Here is a 17,152-nt window from a genome sequence, read left to right as displayed (position 1 = left end):
GTCTTTTTGGTGTATTTTCATCACATTTTAATATCAGTCTTTTTGGTGTATTTTCATCACATTTTAATATCAGACATTGGTGTATTTTCATCACATTTCAATATCAGTCATTGGTGTATTTTCATCACATTTTAATATCAGTCTTTTTGGTGTATTTTCATCACATTTTAATATCAGTCTTTTGGTGTATTTTCATCACATTTTAATATCAGTCATTGATGTATTTTCATAACATTTTAATATCAGACATTGGTGTATTTTCATCACATTTTAATATCAGACATTGGTGTATTTTCATCACATTTTAATGTCAGTCATTGGTGTATTTTCATCACATTTTAATGTCAGACATTGGTGAATTTTCATCACATTTTAAAATCAGTCTTTTAAGCATATTTTCCTTTTAGCTACCATATATACACATTGTAAATAAGATGACATTTTGAGATGATAGATCAGAGTCTATGCTGTCTACAGTTGGACTTGACTTTTAAGCAAGTATGCACAATGCCTCTAACAATGCTACTTGTAATGGGTAAAATAAAAATATATGCCATTTTACTTACCTAGAGGATTTATTTCAAGGTACGTAAAATGAAGATCCTTGTAAACAGTATACAGGGCTAGTATAAACCTGCACAGGGCTCTGAAACAGAGAGAATATATGCAATAAATTTTGACAGAATATAAGGTGATAAAACAACAAAAATTAATGGATATGGAAAAACAGATTCAAATCACCCTGAAACATCTAAATAAAGTTTTAGTCAATTTCCCATAAATGTTTGTATAGAACAGTGGATTTCTAGGAAAGCATATTGCATCTAATTTGCTATCCCACACTCCATATTTTTATTTCATCCAATTTGTTCTGTGATGTGCTTTTCTGTGAGGAAATAGTCAGAATTTTTGCATCTTTAGGGCTGTGATTTCAACTTTCTTGCTGGCTACGGGTTATGTAAGTTTCATGACAACTGACTGAAGGTTTTGTGAGACCACAACAAAATGGCAGGCTGTGTGTTTATTTGGTAATTTGATGGCTGAGTCAGCTAGTTGCTTCGAAGGGATTAAACTCTGTGTCGCTATGATGGCCAGACTTCTGTGTTCACAGTTACCTGTGAAAAGGTGGTGTCAAGCACCTTGAACATCAAACTAGGCATACCAACCAACTGGAATCAGAGAAATTTAAAAATCTAACAGCAGGAGGAGTTAATGTCTCAGACAGACAAGGGGAAAATGAAACACCTAGCCTGTATCTGGGTGAAATTAATCAGTTGTTCCCGACCTTCTGAAAGGAGTGGAGGATGCGAAGAAGTATCAAAAAGAATTCTAGGGAAAAGACCCCTCAGAGCAAGAGACTCATACCAAGGAAAAGAGGAATTGAACTTGGAAAGAAACAGAAAGCTTCTACAGGTAGGAAATATCTCAACTGAATATTTGTGCGGATTTGTGTAAATAGCAATTTCTTAGACTGTGAGTTATAACGTATAGCTAATTTATTAGGACATGGAACATAGCATATCATAGAATTTTTACAGAATATTATATCACAGTGTATAACTGAATCTATTAAAATTTGAATTGGGATGATATCTGCATTTATCAGTATGCATACTAAGAATTATGTGAAGTAGACAGTGGATTTGTAAGCTATATCTTTACATTTTTCTATATATTATTCTATTATTTTCAGGACAGAGGCAATGTGAACGATTACCATAACAACGGTAGATTGCCGTGTTGGAATAAAACATTTAAACAGTGTGTGTGCATGTGTTACAAAACCTCGTTAAGTAGTATTATTTGTATGTAGAGCAAGGCGTGTATGGAATGAGAGACGTGTGTGTGAGGAAGGCCTGGAACAGTGTCTGCTATTTGTCTGATGAGAAGTCAGTGAGAGAGTGGTAGATTATGAGTATAGGGAGAACCTGATCCCTTATATCTTCTACAGGAAGCACAAGAATAGTGCAAGGTGTAGTAGAATACATGGATTAGCACAGGAAGGTGAAGGATAAGAATAGTAGAAAATGCAGCACAGGAAGAGGGAAGGAGAACCAATACAGATGAGTACAAGGGACTAATCACTGGCAAAAGACTCTCTCACATTAGGACATTAATAAAGAATTCATTGGTTAACAGGCCAAATCAATGTGTTCATTTATGAGTGGAGTGTAACTGTAAGATTTGTATCCAGGAATTGCTTGATCAGTTTATTTTTATTAATATTGATTAAATTGTTATATATTTTACATAGAGTTGTTCATGTATTTAGGCTGCTGGCAGTGCTGACTGGGGGCTCGTGAGCAAGTGAAAATTTAAATGTCCACTTTTCAACTGTTACACTTTTACACTCCACTCATAAATGAACACATTAATTTGGCCTGTTATAGGGTTTGTGAAACCTTCTCTGTGTCAATTTTCTCAATGATCTCATTAATTAAGAAGATCAAGATCATTATTTGTCAATTTTCTCAATAACCTCAAAAATGCTGCAATTAAGACAACCAAATTCATTTTGTGTATTGACTTTCTCAATTATCTCAAAAATGCTGCAATTAAGACAACCAAAATCATTTTGTGTATTGACTTTCTCAATTATCTCAAAAATGCTGCAATTAAGACAACCAAAATCATTTTGTGTATTGACTTTCTCAATTATCTCAAAAATGCTGCAATTAAGACAACCAAAATCATTTTGTGTATTGACTTTCTCAAATATCTCAAAAATGCTGCAATTAAGACAACCAAAATCATTTTGTGTATCGACTTTCTCAAATATCTCAAAAATGCTGCAATTAAGACAACCAAAATCATTTTGTGTATTGACTTTCTCAAATATCTCAAAAATGCTGCAATTAAGACAACCAAAATCATTTTGTGTATTGACTTTCTCAAATATCTCAAAAATGCTGCAATTAAGACAACCAAAATCATTTTGTGTATTGACTTTCTCAATTATCTCAAAAATGCTGCAATTAAGACAACCAAAATCATTTTGTGTATTGACTTTCTCAAATATCTCAAAAATGCTGCAATTAAGACAACCAAAATCATTTTGTGTATTGACTTTCTCAATTATCTCAAAAATGCTGCAATTAAGACAAACCAAAATCATTTTGTGTATTGACTTTCTCAATTATCTCAAAAATGCTGCAATAAAGACAACCGAAATCATTTTGTGTATTGACTTTCTCCATTATCTCAAAAATGCAGCAATTAAGACAACCAAAATCATTTTGTGTATTGACTTTCTCAATTATCTCAAAAATGCTGCAATAAAGACAACCAAAGTCATTTTGTGTATTGACTTTCTCAATTATCTCAAAAATGCAGCAATTAAGACAACCAAAATCATTTTGTGTATTGACTTTCTCAATTATCTCACAATTACAGCAATTAAGACAACCAAAATCATTCTGCACATATTTGTAATCAAGCATCAAACATTCTACACAAAGAAATGTTACATAAAATTCCATCGCCACAACATCTGCCTATATTTCGCACAGAATTTTACATAACGTTCCATGACCAGAACATCTGACTTTATTGCTTGGCAACAAATACAATAGCATTTGTAACAAGCAATTAATGTTACTAAATGCATTTCCATAAGCTCCAGTGGTTGAGCGCTTAGTGTGTTGGACACACAATCAGTATATTGTGGGTTTAAATCCTGCTCTGACCAGGCTAGGTGGGCTTTGGTGCATCTCTAGTCAAGGGATTTTACATCCAATGCCTCAGAACTAAATAGTTTGTCATGTTTCATGCACTGCTTCACCATTATATAAGTTTCCCCTTTTCTGAAAGCTAATGCAGTTCCTACATAAACAGGATTGTTAAAAATGTCTCTGCTGGTAACAAGATGTGTTTATCTGCTTGCAATTAAATCTTCAGTTATTTCTTAGAGAAAAATAAATGACACCTATAAAGAAAACGAAGCTTGCAAACCTTGATTTAGCCAACTTTCATGTAAATGTCCAAGAAAAGGAAATGTTTCTGCATGATATTCACTGTGACATATACTTACACTTTAGCCTCAGGAGAGGAACCATTGGTTAACAACTGCTTTTTGATACTATCTTCAGTGGGTACCTGGCCTACTGGTACAGCCAACTGCAGAGCCTAAAGAATAGAAGAAGAAGACTAGAGATTGCATTTTTCATTATCTGTTGATATTAACTTAGTACACTCACAACTTTTGACCTCAATAAATCTGAAACCTTCACTCTCATGTAGTCTTCCATAAAGAACAAGATAACCACGATATACCCTCCCACTCAGTGCAGACAGTCATATCCCCTCCCACTCAGTGCAGACAGTCATATCCCCTCCCACTCAGTGCAGACAGACTTATATCTCCTGCCACTCAGTGCAGACAGACTTATATCTCCCGCTACTCAGTACAGACAGTGTTATATCTCCTCCCACTCAGTTCAGACAGTGTTATATCTTCTCACTCTCAGTACAGAGTTATATATCCTCCCACTCAGTGAAGACAGTCATACCTCCTCCAACTGAGTACAGACAGTGTTATATCTCCTCCCACTCAGTTCAGACAGTGTTATATCTTCTCACTCTCAGTACAGTTATACATCCTCCCACTCAGTGAAGACAGTCATACCTCCTCCAACTGAGAGCAGACAGTGTTATATCTCCTCCCACTCAGTGAAGACAAAGTTATATCTCCTCCCACTCAGTGCATACATAATTATATCTCATCCGACTGTGCAGAAAGAGTTATATCCCTCCTACTCAGAGCAAAGTTATATCCCCTCCCACTCAGTGCAGACAGTTACATCTCCTCCCACTAATGCAGAGTTAAGACTGTAAGTTCTGCCTATCAAAACATCTGCTATTCCCTATATGCTTTAGAAATGCATCCAAAATCCCAAACCTCTGTTCTAATCTACTCATCCTTATCAAACATCATAACCAAGTATGACACCCCCACCTTCTAAAATTGGTTGGAATCAAGATTACAAGGATGAGTACTCTGTGGAACCTGGTGCAATTATTTATTCCCACCATGAATCTTAATTCAAAAATTTTAATACTGATGATAGCACCACAAATGTTACTGTTGGAACACTGTTGTCATTGATGGAAAAAGTATACCCATGTCTAACCATGCTTACACAGGTGAAACTAAACCAGCTGATGGATGGATGCACCAACACATGAAGTACACAAATGAGACAAAACCATCTGAAGCATAGGCACATACAATGGTGATACCATCATAGGTGTGTCTGTGTGTATGTATGTATGCATGTATGTATGTATATATTTATGTTGTGGTTGCTGTTGTTGGGTTTAACGCCATTTTTCAGCACACAACAGGCTATACATGGCGGCCAATATTATTGGTGGAGGAAGAACGCAGGAAAACCTCGGAAAGAACCACCGACCTACGAGAAGCTACTGGCAAGCTTTCTAACATACCCACATTGGCTGAATCAGAGACTCAGACCCATGCAGACAGGTGAGATGGCAGTGATCCGTAACAGACAGTGCTTTAGACCACTCGGCCACTCATGTATGTATGTTGTATGTATGTATGTGTAAATTATGTCCTTTAACATATGCCCATGATTGTAAGTTGTAAAGAGAATGTTTACACAGCATCTGAGTTCAAGGCCAGTCTTGTTTACAATTAGACCAAATTTTTCCATGGAACTGCTTTCTTTTATGACATTGGTCAAGTGAAAATGTATATAAATAAGGATTTGATAAATAATTAATTCCTGTTTTAGATCAGTCTGTGGGAATCCATTTGAGATCAGTTTTCAATTGTATTGCTGACATCAGGCATAATTTGAGAGGAATTATTTAAATTATTCATTGAAATTACTAAAGGGCTCACTGACTTTTGGATTAATAAATGTCTCCAGATTTTTGTGAACTCATTCAAAGACAGGATGGAATGCACCATTTGTGTTGTACTAGGACATTCAAGACTACTGGGTGGAGCTGCTGTGGCTCAGTTGTTAGTGAGCTGACTCATGACCAAAAGAGTGCCGATTTGAATCCTACAGCTGGACCAGCCTAGGTCAACTACCATGGTGTGTTCCTGGGCAAGGTATTTTACTCCAACTGCCTTGGCACTATTTTTGCTGCTTTGCCATAAAGAACCAAATCAAACCAAAACCAAAATACCGGAATTCATTTGGAACATTCTAAAATGTTTAACTTATGATAGGACATTTAGGATTATTTGGAATATAATTCACAATACTGCAACTGTCTTTTGAATTTTCATTTTGTATTGTATGGAAATATATTGCTTGTTGAGCTGACTTGTCTGTGTAAGTGCATTTATGTATATATGTATGTATGTATCTATGTACATATATTTAGTGGCAAATCTACACAATAATCGTTATCTGGGAAAGTTTTTAAAATGTGACAAGAAGGAGACTGATCTATACTGTCCAAAAAGAATTTCTCCTTCAAATAATTTCCCCAATCATATAAAATTTGGGAGAATAGGTAATAGGATGATAGAATACTTAGTATCTGACATAATTTGGGCAACCTACTAATGCCCCTTCCTTCATATACAGTAGGTATACCCTGGAATTTACATTCCCAACCATGAAATAGTGACACACTAGGTACTGACACATCTGTCTTGACAATGTTTGCAATTGCATGTGTGTATTGTGTGTGTTATGCACAGGTATACCTTGGAATCCACATCTCCAATGTCAACTCCACCCTCATGATGAAAAAGGATGCTGTCTGCATACCGATGGGAATATATACATACATAAAACTCCTCACTCTGGAAAACATAAAAACAGCTTGCTTTTAAATCTTGAAAATCCTGGCAATGCTTCCATGTAATAACAAAATGAAAACATTTTGTTCTTTCACTTTAAAATTTGCAGTGCAAAATACACAAGATTTTAGTTGAAAACTAAAAACTACATTATCTTTTGTATTATGCCAGAAGAAAAAAATCCAGTGGTTACTATTTCCCATATATTTTTTCATGACTACAATGCAACTTTGGTCTATAGACTAATAATGTCTGTCTATTTATCTACCCAGCATAACCACCGAGGTTAGGGCTTGTTGTATTCAAGTAATTTTCTCAAGACAATATTGTTTGTAGAATAGCAGCGCATGCTATGTAACTGCTTCAAGAAGAGTATCACAGCCAATGGTGAAAACTATGTCACTGTGACCAATGTTTAAAGGTTTACAATTCAGTAATTTACCATTAGCAGTTTTCTTGTTTCTTCAATTATAAACTCACCTGTGATTGCGGCACAAATGATTCCACAATAAACATCTTCAATCTTGCTTATTTAATTGCTTACTCACCTGAGCATGAGGCACAAATGGTTCCACAATGAACCTCTTCAATCTTCCTCTTGCTGCACCAATCTAAAATCAAATGAAAAAATCTGCATCAGACTGATCAATCAAGGTTAAATGTTGAGTAAAACATATTACAGACTCCAAAATTAGAAAATACTCCTCCCCTAAAGTAGATGAGACACAATTTATACATATTTAGTGGAGTGTGGTGACATGGCTGCTGGCATGTAACATTATATGACCTACTTTAATAATGATGTGGCTCTGCTGCTTGCATGTAATAAACACCATAGGGTGTAAACTCATTCATGTGACCTACTTCCTATACTGCTGTGGCTCAGGTGCATGTATGTAAAATACCATAGGGTGTAAACTTCATTGATGTGACCTAGTTCCTATAATGCTTTGACTCCGGTGCATATATGTAAAATACCATAAGAGTGTAAATTTCATTGATGTGACCTACTTCCTATAATGCTGTGGCTCAGGTGCATGTATGTAAAATACTGTAAGAGTGTTAATTTAATTTCATATGACCTAATTCTTATAATGCTGTGACTCAGGTGCATGTATGTATAATACCAAAAGTGTTAATTTCATTCATATGACCTACTTCCTATAACGCTGTGACTCGGGGTACATGGATGTAAAATACCATAAGTGTTAATTAATTTCATTTATATGACCTACTTCTCATACTGCTGTGACTCAAGTGCATGTATGTAAAATACCATAAAGGTTAATTTCATTCATGTGACCTACTTCCTGTAATGCTGTGACTCAGGTGCATGTATGTTAACATCATGGGAGTTTATAAATATCTGACCAATCAATGTTGAAAGAAACATTAACATTTATACCTAGTTGACCAACTGATGTTGAATGGAATATGGAAGTTTATACCTTGTTGACTTTTTAACACATGAAAGGTTGTACAATACCAAGGCAATCTGAGAAAACTGCCTTGCCAAAAGACACACCATGGTAGCTAACCCAGTCTAGTCTAGGTGGAAATCAAACTCAAAGCCATTTTGGTCATTTGGATAGTGAGACATCAAGATAAACAGTATCTTAAATGTCAAAGAAGTTGTCGGGCATAACACCAACAATATCTAAAATGGTACAGGAGTTGTCTGGCATAATTCCGACAAAACTGTCTGACATAATGCTAAGAATATCTTAATGGTACAGGATGAGTTGTCTGACATAATACCAACATCTTAAATAATATGGTATAGGAGGAGTTGTCCAACAAAATATGAACAATATCTTAAACAGTATAGGAGCTGACTGACATAATACCAACAATATCTTAAATGGTATGGGAGGTGTCCAAAATAATACTGACTAGCAATGTGCAGAATCACATGATCTCCATCATTACCTGACACAGCTGAAATTATTTGAAAGGTCTGGGGATAGGCAAGAAAACTTGTGGTTCATAAATTCTGTCCCTAGTAAACAGATATATTTCACACCAAGGTTCTGTTTAGATACAAGATAAAAATGCAATCTGAATAGGAAATGGGCAAAATATATTGACTGCTGGTGGGGAAAAAAGTCTCTTCAACTCATTATTCTTTCTATCTCAAAGGGAGTGGGGGTGGGGGCTGGAGTTCATATTGTGATAAACTCCATCTGTCTGCTCATTCACATCAGATTTATTACAGCTATCTCAATTTTTTTACTTGACCGTATGATCAGGGGATGGGGTAGGGGTGAACATAATAATTAAAAGCATTCAGGATTACAAGAACAAAATCCTGTTCTGTCCTCATTTTTGTTGCTAATGATTTTAGTATGAATACTTCAACATTCACCATTGGATAAAAAAAAACTGTAGACAATCCTATATATTTCCTAAGTAACTACAATCATACACACTCCTATAAGATCCTATGTAACTAAAACTGCAGACAGTCCTATACATTTCTTATGTAACTAAGACTGAAGACAATCCTATACAGTTCCTATGTAACTAAGACTGAAGACAGTAATATATATATATATATAGTTTCTATGCAACTACAACTGTAGACATATCTATATAGTTGCCATGTAACAAAGACAAATAATTTCATTTGATCTGTAAATATTTTACTATGGTATCTAATATTTCCTATCTTACATGCAGCATTTTATCAAAGTGCTTTACAAGCATATTCAAGCACAGTCTTAATCAATATTGTATCATGTCTAAATAGGCAAGTCCCAGTACAGTCCTCAGAATCAATATTTCATCCTGTCTAAATTACATGCTTCAAATGCTAAATGCAGCCATGCCAGATGTTATTGACTTATTAATTCAATTTCAGTCAGTATGGTCATTTAATCTGAAATCAGTATCAATAATATAGCACAAGCTGCACAGAACTATAATTTTTGACTTTTTGTTATTTTCAAAGTCTACTGGTAACTCAATCAATTTGTATGGCATGTAAACATTATTTCTGTTACCTATCTGCCACCCACAAACATCACCATTCTGAACTATGATCCATGATCCTTGTGTCCCCAAACCCAAACCAACAACCACACACATGCAGTTGTGATCATGATCATTGTGTCCCCAAAGCCCAAACCCACACATATGCAGTTGTGATCATGATCCTTGTTCCCAAAGCCCAAACCCACACATATGCAGTTCTGATCATGATCCTGGTGTCTCTAACCCCAAACTAACAACCACACATACGCAGTTGTGATCATGATCCTGGTGTCACCAACCCCAAACCAACAACCACACATATGCAGTTGTGATCATGATCCTTGTGTCCCCAAACCCTACCCAACAACCAAATGTCCCCATTCTGGATCATAACCCACATGTCATCAGGCCCAAAAAACAATCAAACATTGCCACTTTGGACCATGCCAAATATGTCCCAAAGCCCAAAACAACAACATGACCCATATGTCCCAAACTCCAAACCCACAAGATAACATACCCATTTTGGACCATGACCCAAGTATCCAAAGCTCAAACCAACAAACGTCACCCATTTTTGACCATGACCCAAGCATCACAAAGCCAAAACCAACAACCAGACATCCCATTTGAACCATGTGTCATAAACCCATATTTTTTACATATATTGTGTCTACCTGTAATTACTACACACTTAAAATTTCCCTATAAATTGTTTCAAAATGCTAATGCAACTGCAGTTTGAGTAATTTTGCCTTTGTATCCCCTGCTGACACCAGAAAAGGAAACTAATAATTATATTCCTTTACTACATCATAGGCAATGTATGTACAAAATCAGGAAAGGTACAGAGCTGAAGAAAATGGACAGCCTAATGCCCCTATAATTCTAGATCAGGCCCCTCCCATATTCTGAATGAATTCACCAAAGGGACTGTCAAAGAAAGAGTATTGTTTAGTTTGACTGAAAGAAACTCAAAGTATGCCAACAAAAGGCATTTTTATTTTTAAGTTCTTGAAAGATGCTGGTAAATTATTCATATTCAGCATCCTGATTGTATCTACATCCATCTCATGATGACTGCCTGCTTGGGCCAAAAACTGTATCACCCTCCACCATAAAAGGACTATCAATCAGAGCATTTTATCTAACTTTTGTTGACGGTAAAGTGTTTGAATGGCTAGAGGAGGTGAGTAGCTAACAGAAAATATGGTTACAGTCTCATCTTAACAGCATGTACACAACCAATTTTATGGATATCCTTTGAAAACCTTCTCTGCTGGGAAAGATGCCAAATCAATTCAAAAATACTATAAATTATGTCTTTTCTGGCAATATTGATTTTCTCTAATTACACAGGGAGGATTGTAATAACCTGACTCTTGGAGGAGGGTACCATTCTCACATCAATATCTAGCAGATGTAATTTTATTGAACGATGGAACAAAATTCCAGCCAACCTGACAAGGCATAAAGATTAAACAAATTCTTACCGATAACTCTCCATGTGACATGGTGTGCCAGAGAATTACTCTTCCTGTGATGCAGTGTGCCAGAGAATTACAATATTTGAATGTCTCAGAGAAATACATTTCACTACCCTAAGGTCACAGGAATGAGCAAGTATAGTGCAGAATGAACCGTCCCTGCTTTAAGAGATGATATATCCCAAGTATGAACAGAATATATCAATAGATAATGGAAATGTAACCAAATGAAGAAAGAAAAAAACTTAACTGAAACATTAAGGCGAATCTTCAGTGTCTATGACTTGGACCCCCAAGGTGTCTATTTCTTCCCTTAAACAGACTAAAATTTGTTATGTAATGGTGATTATTTCTTGCCTTAGACTGACAGTGAAATTTATTAAGTTGCATGTGTCTATTTCTTGCCATAAACTGACAAAAAAATGTAGAAATTTGCAAGTGTCTCTTTTTTGCCTTAAACAGTGAAAAATTAGTTGCAATTGAAAATTTCTTTCTTAAACTGACAATGAAATTAAGCAAGTTGCAGGTGTCTAGTTCTTGCCTTTAACTGAATGTGAAAGCTATCAAGTTGCACCTAGACAGATCAATGGACATCAAGACAAATGAATGGACCACTAAACAATGGATAGAGTGCAAGACAGATTGTCACAGAATAAGGCAAGAAATAACTTGGTTTTGCCTTAGAACGTTTTGATCATTTTCGTCTTACATGCATACACTGTTACTTAGGGTGGATAATTGTTTTTCTAGTTAAGCAACTGAACTAACATGTATCTTGTTGTAGAAAGAGTGTAAGTTCTCCATTTTGTTCTACAGCCATAGGGGTAAATATTACGTTTGGTGTCAGAAGTGGGATGCTTTGGATTGAATGAACTACCAAGGAGAAAAGGGAATCAGAAAGGGAAATAATGGAAAAGGTACAACTCAAACCCCACACCTGCTAAAAATTCACTTGTCAAAAAGTCCACAATTTACAGCCTGCCTATGGTTCAAATAGAGTGTATTGGTAGTTCATTCAATCCAAAGCATCCCACTTCTGACACCTAATGTAACATTTACCCCTATGGCTGCAGAACAAAATGGAGAACGTACACTCCTTGACAAAATCCCAAAAGACCAATCTGTCAATCAGAAATTAAACTTGCCTGAAATCTACAGGAGAATGAGTATTAATAAGGGTAAAATACCTGTGCATACCGTATTTTTTGTGTCTCGCTGAAAGCAATCTACAACGTGATACATGCTAGTTCAGCCACTTAACTAGAAAAACAATTATCCACCCTAGGTAACGTTGTATACATGCACGATGAAAATGATCAAATTGCTCTAAGGCGAAACCAAGTTATTTCTTGCCTTATTCTGTGACACAGATGGATAGTGTCACAACATCCCCCACTTAACACATTAACACATTTTGAAAGCTATTTCTGAACAGATCTGAAAACACCAAATTCCAAGTGATCTTTCAATAACATACTGCCTAGTTGTGTTAGAAACATCATTTTTCATTGGCTATTTAGCTCGCGCATGAGCAGAAGGGTAAAAGTTCGAGTTCTATTTTTTTTGTTGCTAAACGGAGCCATTATTTATGTATCGAGACCACTCTATTCCAAATGCCCATCTTATCCTACTTTTTGCAAAGGTTCACCTGTCTGTTTGCAGTTCATATTGGTTTGCCTTAGATCTGAGACCAACAAGTCTAAAATATGGACACAAAATCGGATCCAGACCACGGGACAATTTTGGGTTTTAAAAAAAATTGGGTAAAAAATGAGGTTTTTCCCTCTGTATTTTGTAGTGCAACAAAATTCCAGATTATCTGGTATCATTGTACAGCTACATCTGTCTACCTTTCTGTAATACCACCCACTTTAGTGTATCATGCATGACCATGACGCTACAGAGCTCGGCAGTAGGCTACTACCTCCTGCCACGTGAACTCGTCGCTAGGGGTTAATGTGTTAAGTATAATCTCGTACTACAGAGCATTTGACATGGAATTTCCAAACAAGTATTTTTGTCTATGTGGCGCAGAGCTGTGGGAAAGCAAGATGGGAGAAAAGAATGTTCCACTGTGTTTTAAGTGCAAGCATGGGAACTTGATTTTAATACAGTAATATGTATACACAGATTATACAGAGAAGGGAAATATATTACCAATAATTTCATTGGTGTATTGAAGAACTTAACTTTTCCAAGAATACTGTATTATTCTGAAACTGAAAAGGTAGAGATGGCACTCATCTCAAAGAATGAAATGCAAAAAAAAGTTTAATCTAATTTTAGTAACAGCAAATCGTAATTTAGCAGATGCATCAATCATTTATTAATGCTGCAAATAATCTAACATAAATCAACAAATTACTGATAACCTACCTGGAATTCCTTGTTGAGTTTATTTGCTAACCAGTCTTTGACTCCATCCAAATCCGCTCCTGCTTTGATGAGCCCTAATTTGCCCCGTCTTTTAATTAACTGATCTGGTTTCACAACCAGCTTCTGCAATATAAATATAAGAAAACTCAATTTTAGTCCTTTCAGGTCTTGATGAATTTTATGAGCCCCACCCCATTGCATTTTCTTCACTTTGTATTGGAGCCCCATCCCTGCTGGTATTTTCTTAGCTTTGTAGCTAGAATGAAAACTTAATGAGCCAAAAAGCGACCAGTGAGACCAAAACATAGTTTGGTTTTCATGGTAAATGTGAAGTGACTTTGAATACATATATCTTCTCCATACACATGCTTGATCCACACACCCACCCCAATGTTGTTTCAAACCTTAGTTTCCAATTTATAACAGACTAACTGGAGCAAATGAATGCCTTGCTGCAAACTACATATTGAGAGGGAGAATGATAACATATTACCACTTGATCCAATTTTCGATCTGCAGCATTTACCATTTTAGATCTGCAGTATTTGCCATTTAGTCATGCTGGCCACAATATAATTGTTCAGCTTTCGAGACAACTGACACTTCTGCAAACAGGAGATAACCACACCCCTATAGATTGAAATGAGCATTTCCTTGATGCCATGCCTGTACTTAGATAAAAGACACTCGCAAACAGGAGATAACACACCAGAGTAGACTGAAATGAGCATTTCCTTGATGCCATGAGCATTCACAGATAATTACTTGAATTGACCTACAAAGAGCTGAGGCTATCCTTTAATGTTTTTCTGCTTTACTAATCTATTCCAGATGTACATTCATGCCAACACTTTCATATTTGAATGGCACTTGTCAGGTGACATTTTCAGTTTTGAAGGTAAATTCTAATATAAAAAACCCTATTACAACCTCGTTTACATCAATAACATATATGAACTAGTAGTATCCACATTTATATTGTTTAGCAGTTTATCGTGGCTTTAAAGTTTTTAACCCAATTGACTAATCATCAAAATGTTCATTTAATAATTAAGACAACACCTGACCAAATCAAGTTAGGTGGCCTGATCAAGATCTAATATCAAACAGTATTTAAAACTGTAGATGACATTCATTTTTGATCATGTTATCATGGATTCCTAATACACCGCTCCCTCGATAACTTGCGCACAACGGGGTCCAAAAACATTGACCGCACTATAAGCGAGGGCGCAAGTTACTGAGGGACCTATAAAAAAAACTAATAAAGAGATGGAGATCGACAGAGAGAGGCGAAGGGGGTGGGGGTGGTTTGCATTGTTAAATACTCGTTTTATAATCGTGCTGAAAATAACTGTGAATAAATATTTCTTTATAAAGGTGTTGTTCATTTTTCTTTATAAATTACCTTTAATTTCTGGATAAAGTATCTTGAAAAGATCATAAAAACAAACATTATTCCACGAGGTATCAGTACTCTTAACATGTGTATCGCTAAACACATTGTGTATTACGTCACTGCTTTTTGTGTTGATTTGGATACATTCTAGTGTTATTGTTTGTTCAAAATGAATCAAAATTTCTTTTATCAAAAAAGATAACATTCACATCGAAAAATGACGTCGAAACTTGTGTTGCTCTAAAAAAAAAAAATCTGCTATCACTAGATAGATAGATAAGATAGATAGATAGATAGAGTAAAATGTAAAAAAATAAATTCACAAAGATAAACCATTACCAACCATGAATTTAATGGGTCTAAACGTGAGACATGTAAAACAAAAATTTAAAAAAAAAAGACTTTAAATACAAATACGCGAGTGAGAATAAGACAATATTTGCTGGGCAATTGTCTAATAGCAGTAGAGCTTTCTCCTCTAAGCCCCTGGATTGCAGGTGGTTTCTGACGGCGGGGACAAACATCTTAGAAAACCACTCCGTAAATACTGTTGCAGTCATCCATGCATTTCCACTATTTCTATATACAAATGGAAGGGTGTCCATATTCATGTGATGAAAACAATGGGGAGACTTGTATTAGCCAACACATAATGGTTTCATTTTATGTGTGCCAGTTTTGTTAACACAAAACAAAAGTGTTAATCTCTCTTTGTTCAGCTTGAAACCCTCATTTTTGTGTGTATCATCTCTGGTAGCTAGAGTTTTGTCTGGCATTATCCGATAGCATAGACCAGCCTCATCACAATTATAAACTTGGTCGTCTGTATATCCATCACGGGTCAGTATCTCTCGGAGTTGGTTGGGATAACTAGATGCGGCCGCCTGATTTGCTGAGCGTATCTCTCCCGACAACGAATTTTGTTTTATTCCATGTCGGCGCTGGAATCTACAAAGCCATCCATGGCTTGCCATGAAATCTGAATCAGTATCCATAGTTTTGGCCATTTTCTCTGCCTGGGCCTTGAGAATTGTTCCCGAAATCGGAACACCTTGTTCATGTTGCTGTGTGAACCAGGTGTACACAGCATCATCTAATTCTGTGTCGTTTGCAGTGCGTGCCCGTTTCTGTTTAAATCCATCATCAGAATCAACTTCATGCAAATAATCCCGAAAATTCTTCTCATCCTTGAGCCAACCTCTGAGTGTCGACTCTGCAAGTTTAAGTTCACTACAAACTTTTGATCTTGATTCACCATTACGAACCCTCTCTATGACAGTAAGCTTTTCATTCACTGAGTACACCTTTCGCTTGATTCCCTTGCTCTCCATGATCACATTTACAAATGATTAGGATAAATTACCGATTAATATATACTCTAATGACAATAAGTACATACTATTTGAAACCATGTTCGATTGGTCCAATTAAATTGATTGATGTTGAGACATGGTTTGATTGGTCCAATTAAATTGATTGATGTTGAGACATGATATTGACCACAAGAGTTTATGCATGTAGGATTTGCATTCCTTTGAACTTTTGTATTGTACGTCTTTTACCTGATTTGATACAAAAGACCGTCTTAACGTGATAAAACAAAGCAGGTCTATTTTAATTGATTTTTACAATGCAACAAACACTTCCCCAAGTCGTCGATCAAAACGCAGCCGGCACTTAATTAGGTTCTCACAGATGTGCTCGCAGGCATCGATGTGACAGTCAATTGACTCTTTTCATGTTTGAATAGAAGAGAACATGCAACGATTATACTGCTTACACTGCAACACAATGAAAAGATTAAAACACTAATTTCCCCTGACAAGACATATTTAATTAGTGTTCATTTCATTCAGTGTTGCCACCTGTTAGCATTTACTATAATTCATTGATCGCTGTTTCGCCGTATACATATACAGTATTATTATTTACAGTGAACTGAGAAAATATTTTTTCCGATAAAATCTAACAAGATATGTGATTCCTTATTAAAATCTGAAAATTTCACGATGTTGATTCTAACTTTTCGGGCACTAACCGCCATTTTCGACAATAAAACGGGCGATATATCAAGGTTTCATTCATCAGTTCTGATCATGATGTTTTTCATTTTTTTAAAATATTTTCTTTAAA

At 35.8% G+C, this 17,152-nt stretch overlaps 1 protein-coding gene across 2 annotated transcripts in view; it reads right to left on the bottom strand.

The window, feature by feature from the left end:
* LOC149776619 (ATP-citrate synthase-like) overlaps positions 1 to 17,152 on the bottom strand; it is an 85,880-nt gene that overhangs the window by 61,836 nt on the left and 6,892 nt on the right. For both annotated transcript variants that reach the window (XM_089941120.1, XM_089941121.1), the window contains exons 3-7: positions 13,621 to 13,743; positions 7,333 to 7,395; positions 6,689 to 6,787; positions 4,031 to 4,125; positions 567 to 646 (exon numbers count right to left, since the gene is read on the bottom strand). In XM_089941120.1, the coding sequence (XP_089797246.1) occupies positions 567 to 646; positions 4,031 to 4,125; positions 6,689 to 6,787; positions 7,333 to 7,395; positions 13,621 to 13,743 (460 nt within the window). The remainder of the gene's footprint in view (positions 1 to 566; positions 647 to 4,030; positions 4,126 to 6,688; positions 6,788 to 7,332; positions 7,396 to 13,620; positions 13,744 to 17,152) is intronic.

The sequence above is a fragment of the Sinohyriopsis cumingii genome, chromosome 18, assembly GCF_028554795.1.
Source record: "Sinohyriopsis cumingii isolate HCF-2022 chromosome 18, ASM2855479v2, whole genome shotgun sequence".
Taxonomy (NCBI): Eukaryota; Metazoa; Mollusca; class Bivalvia; order Unionida; family Unionidae; genus Sinohyriopsis; species Sinohyriopsis cumingii.
This window is presented reverse-complemented; position numbering and strand designations above follow the sequence as displayed.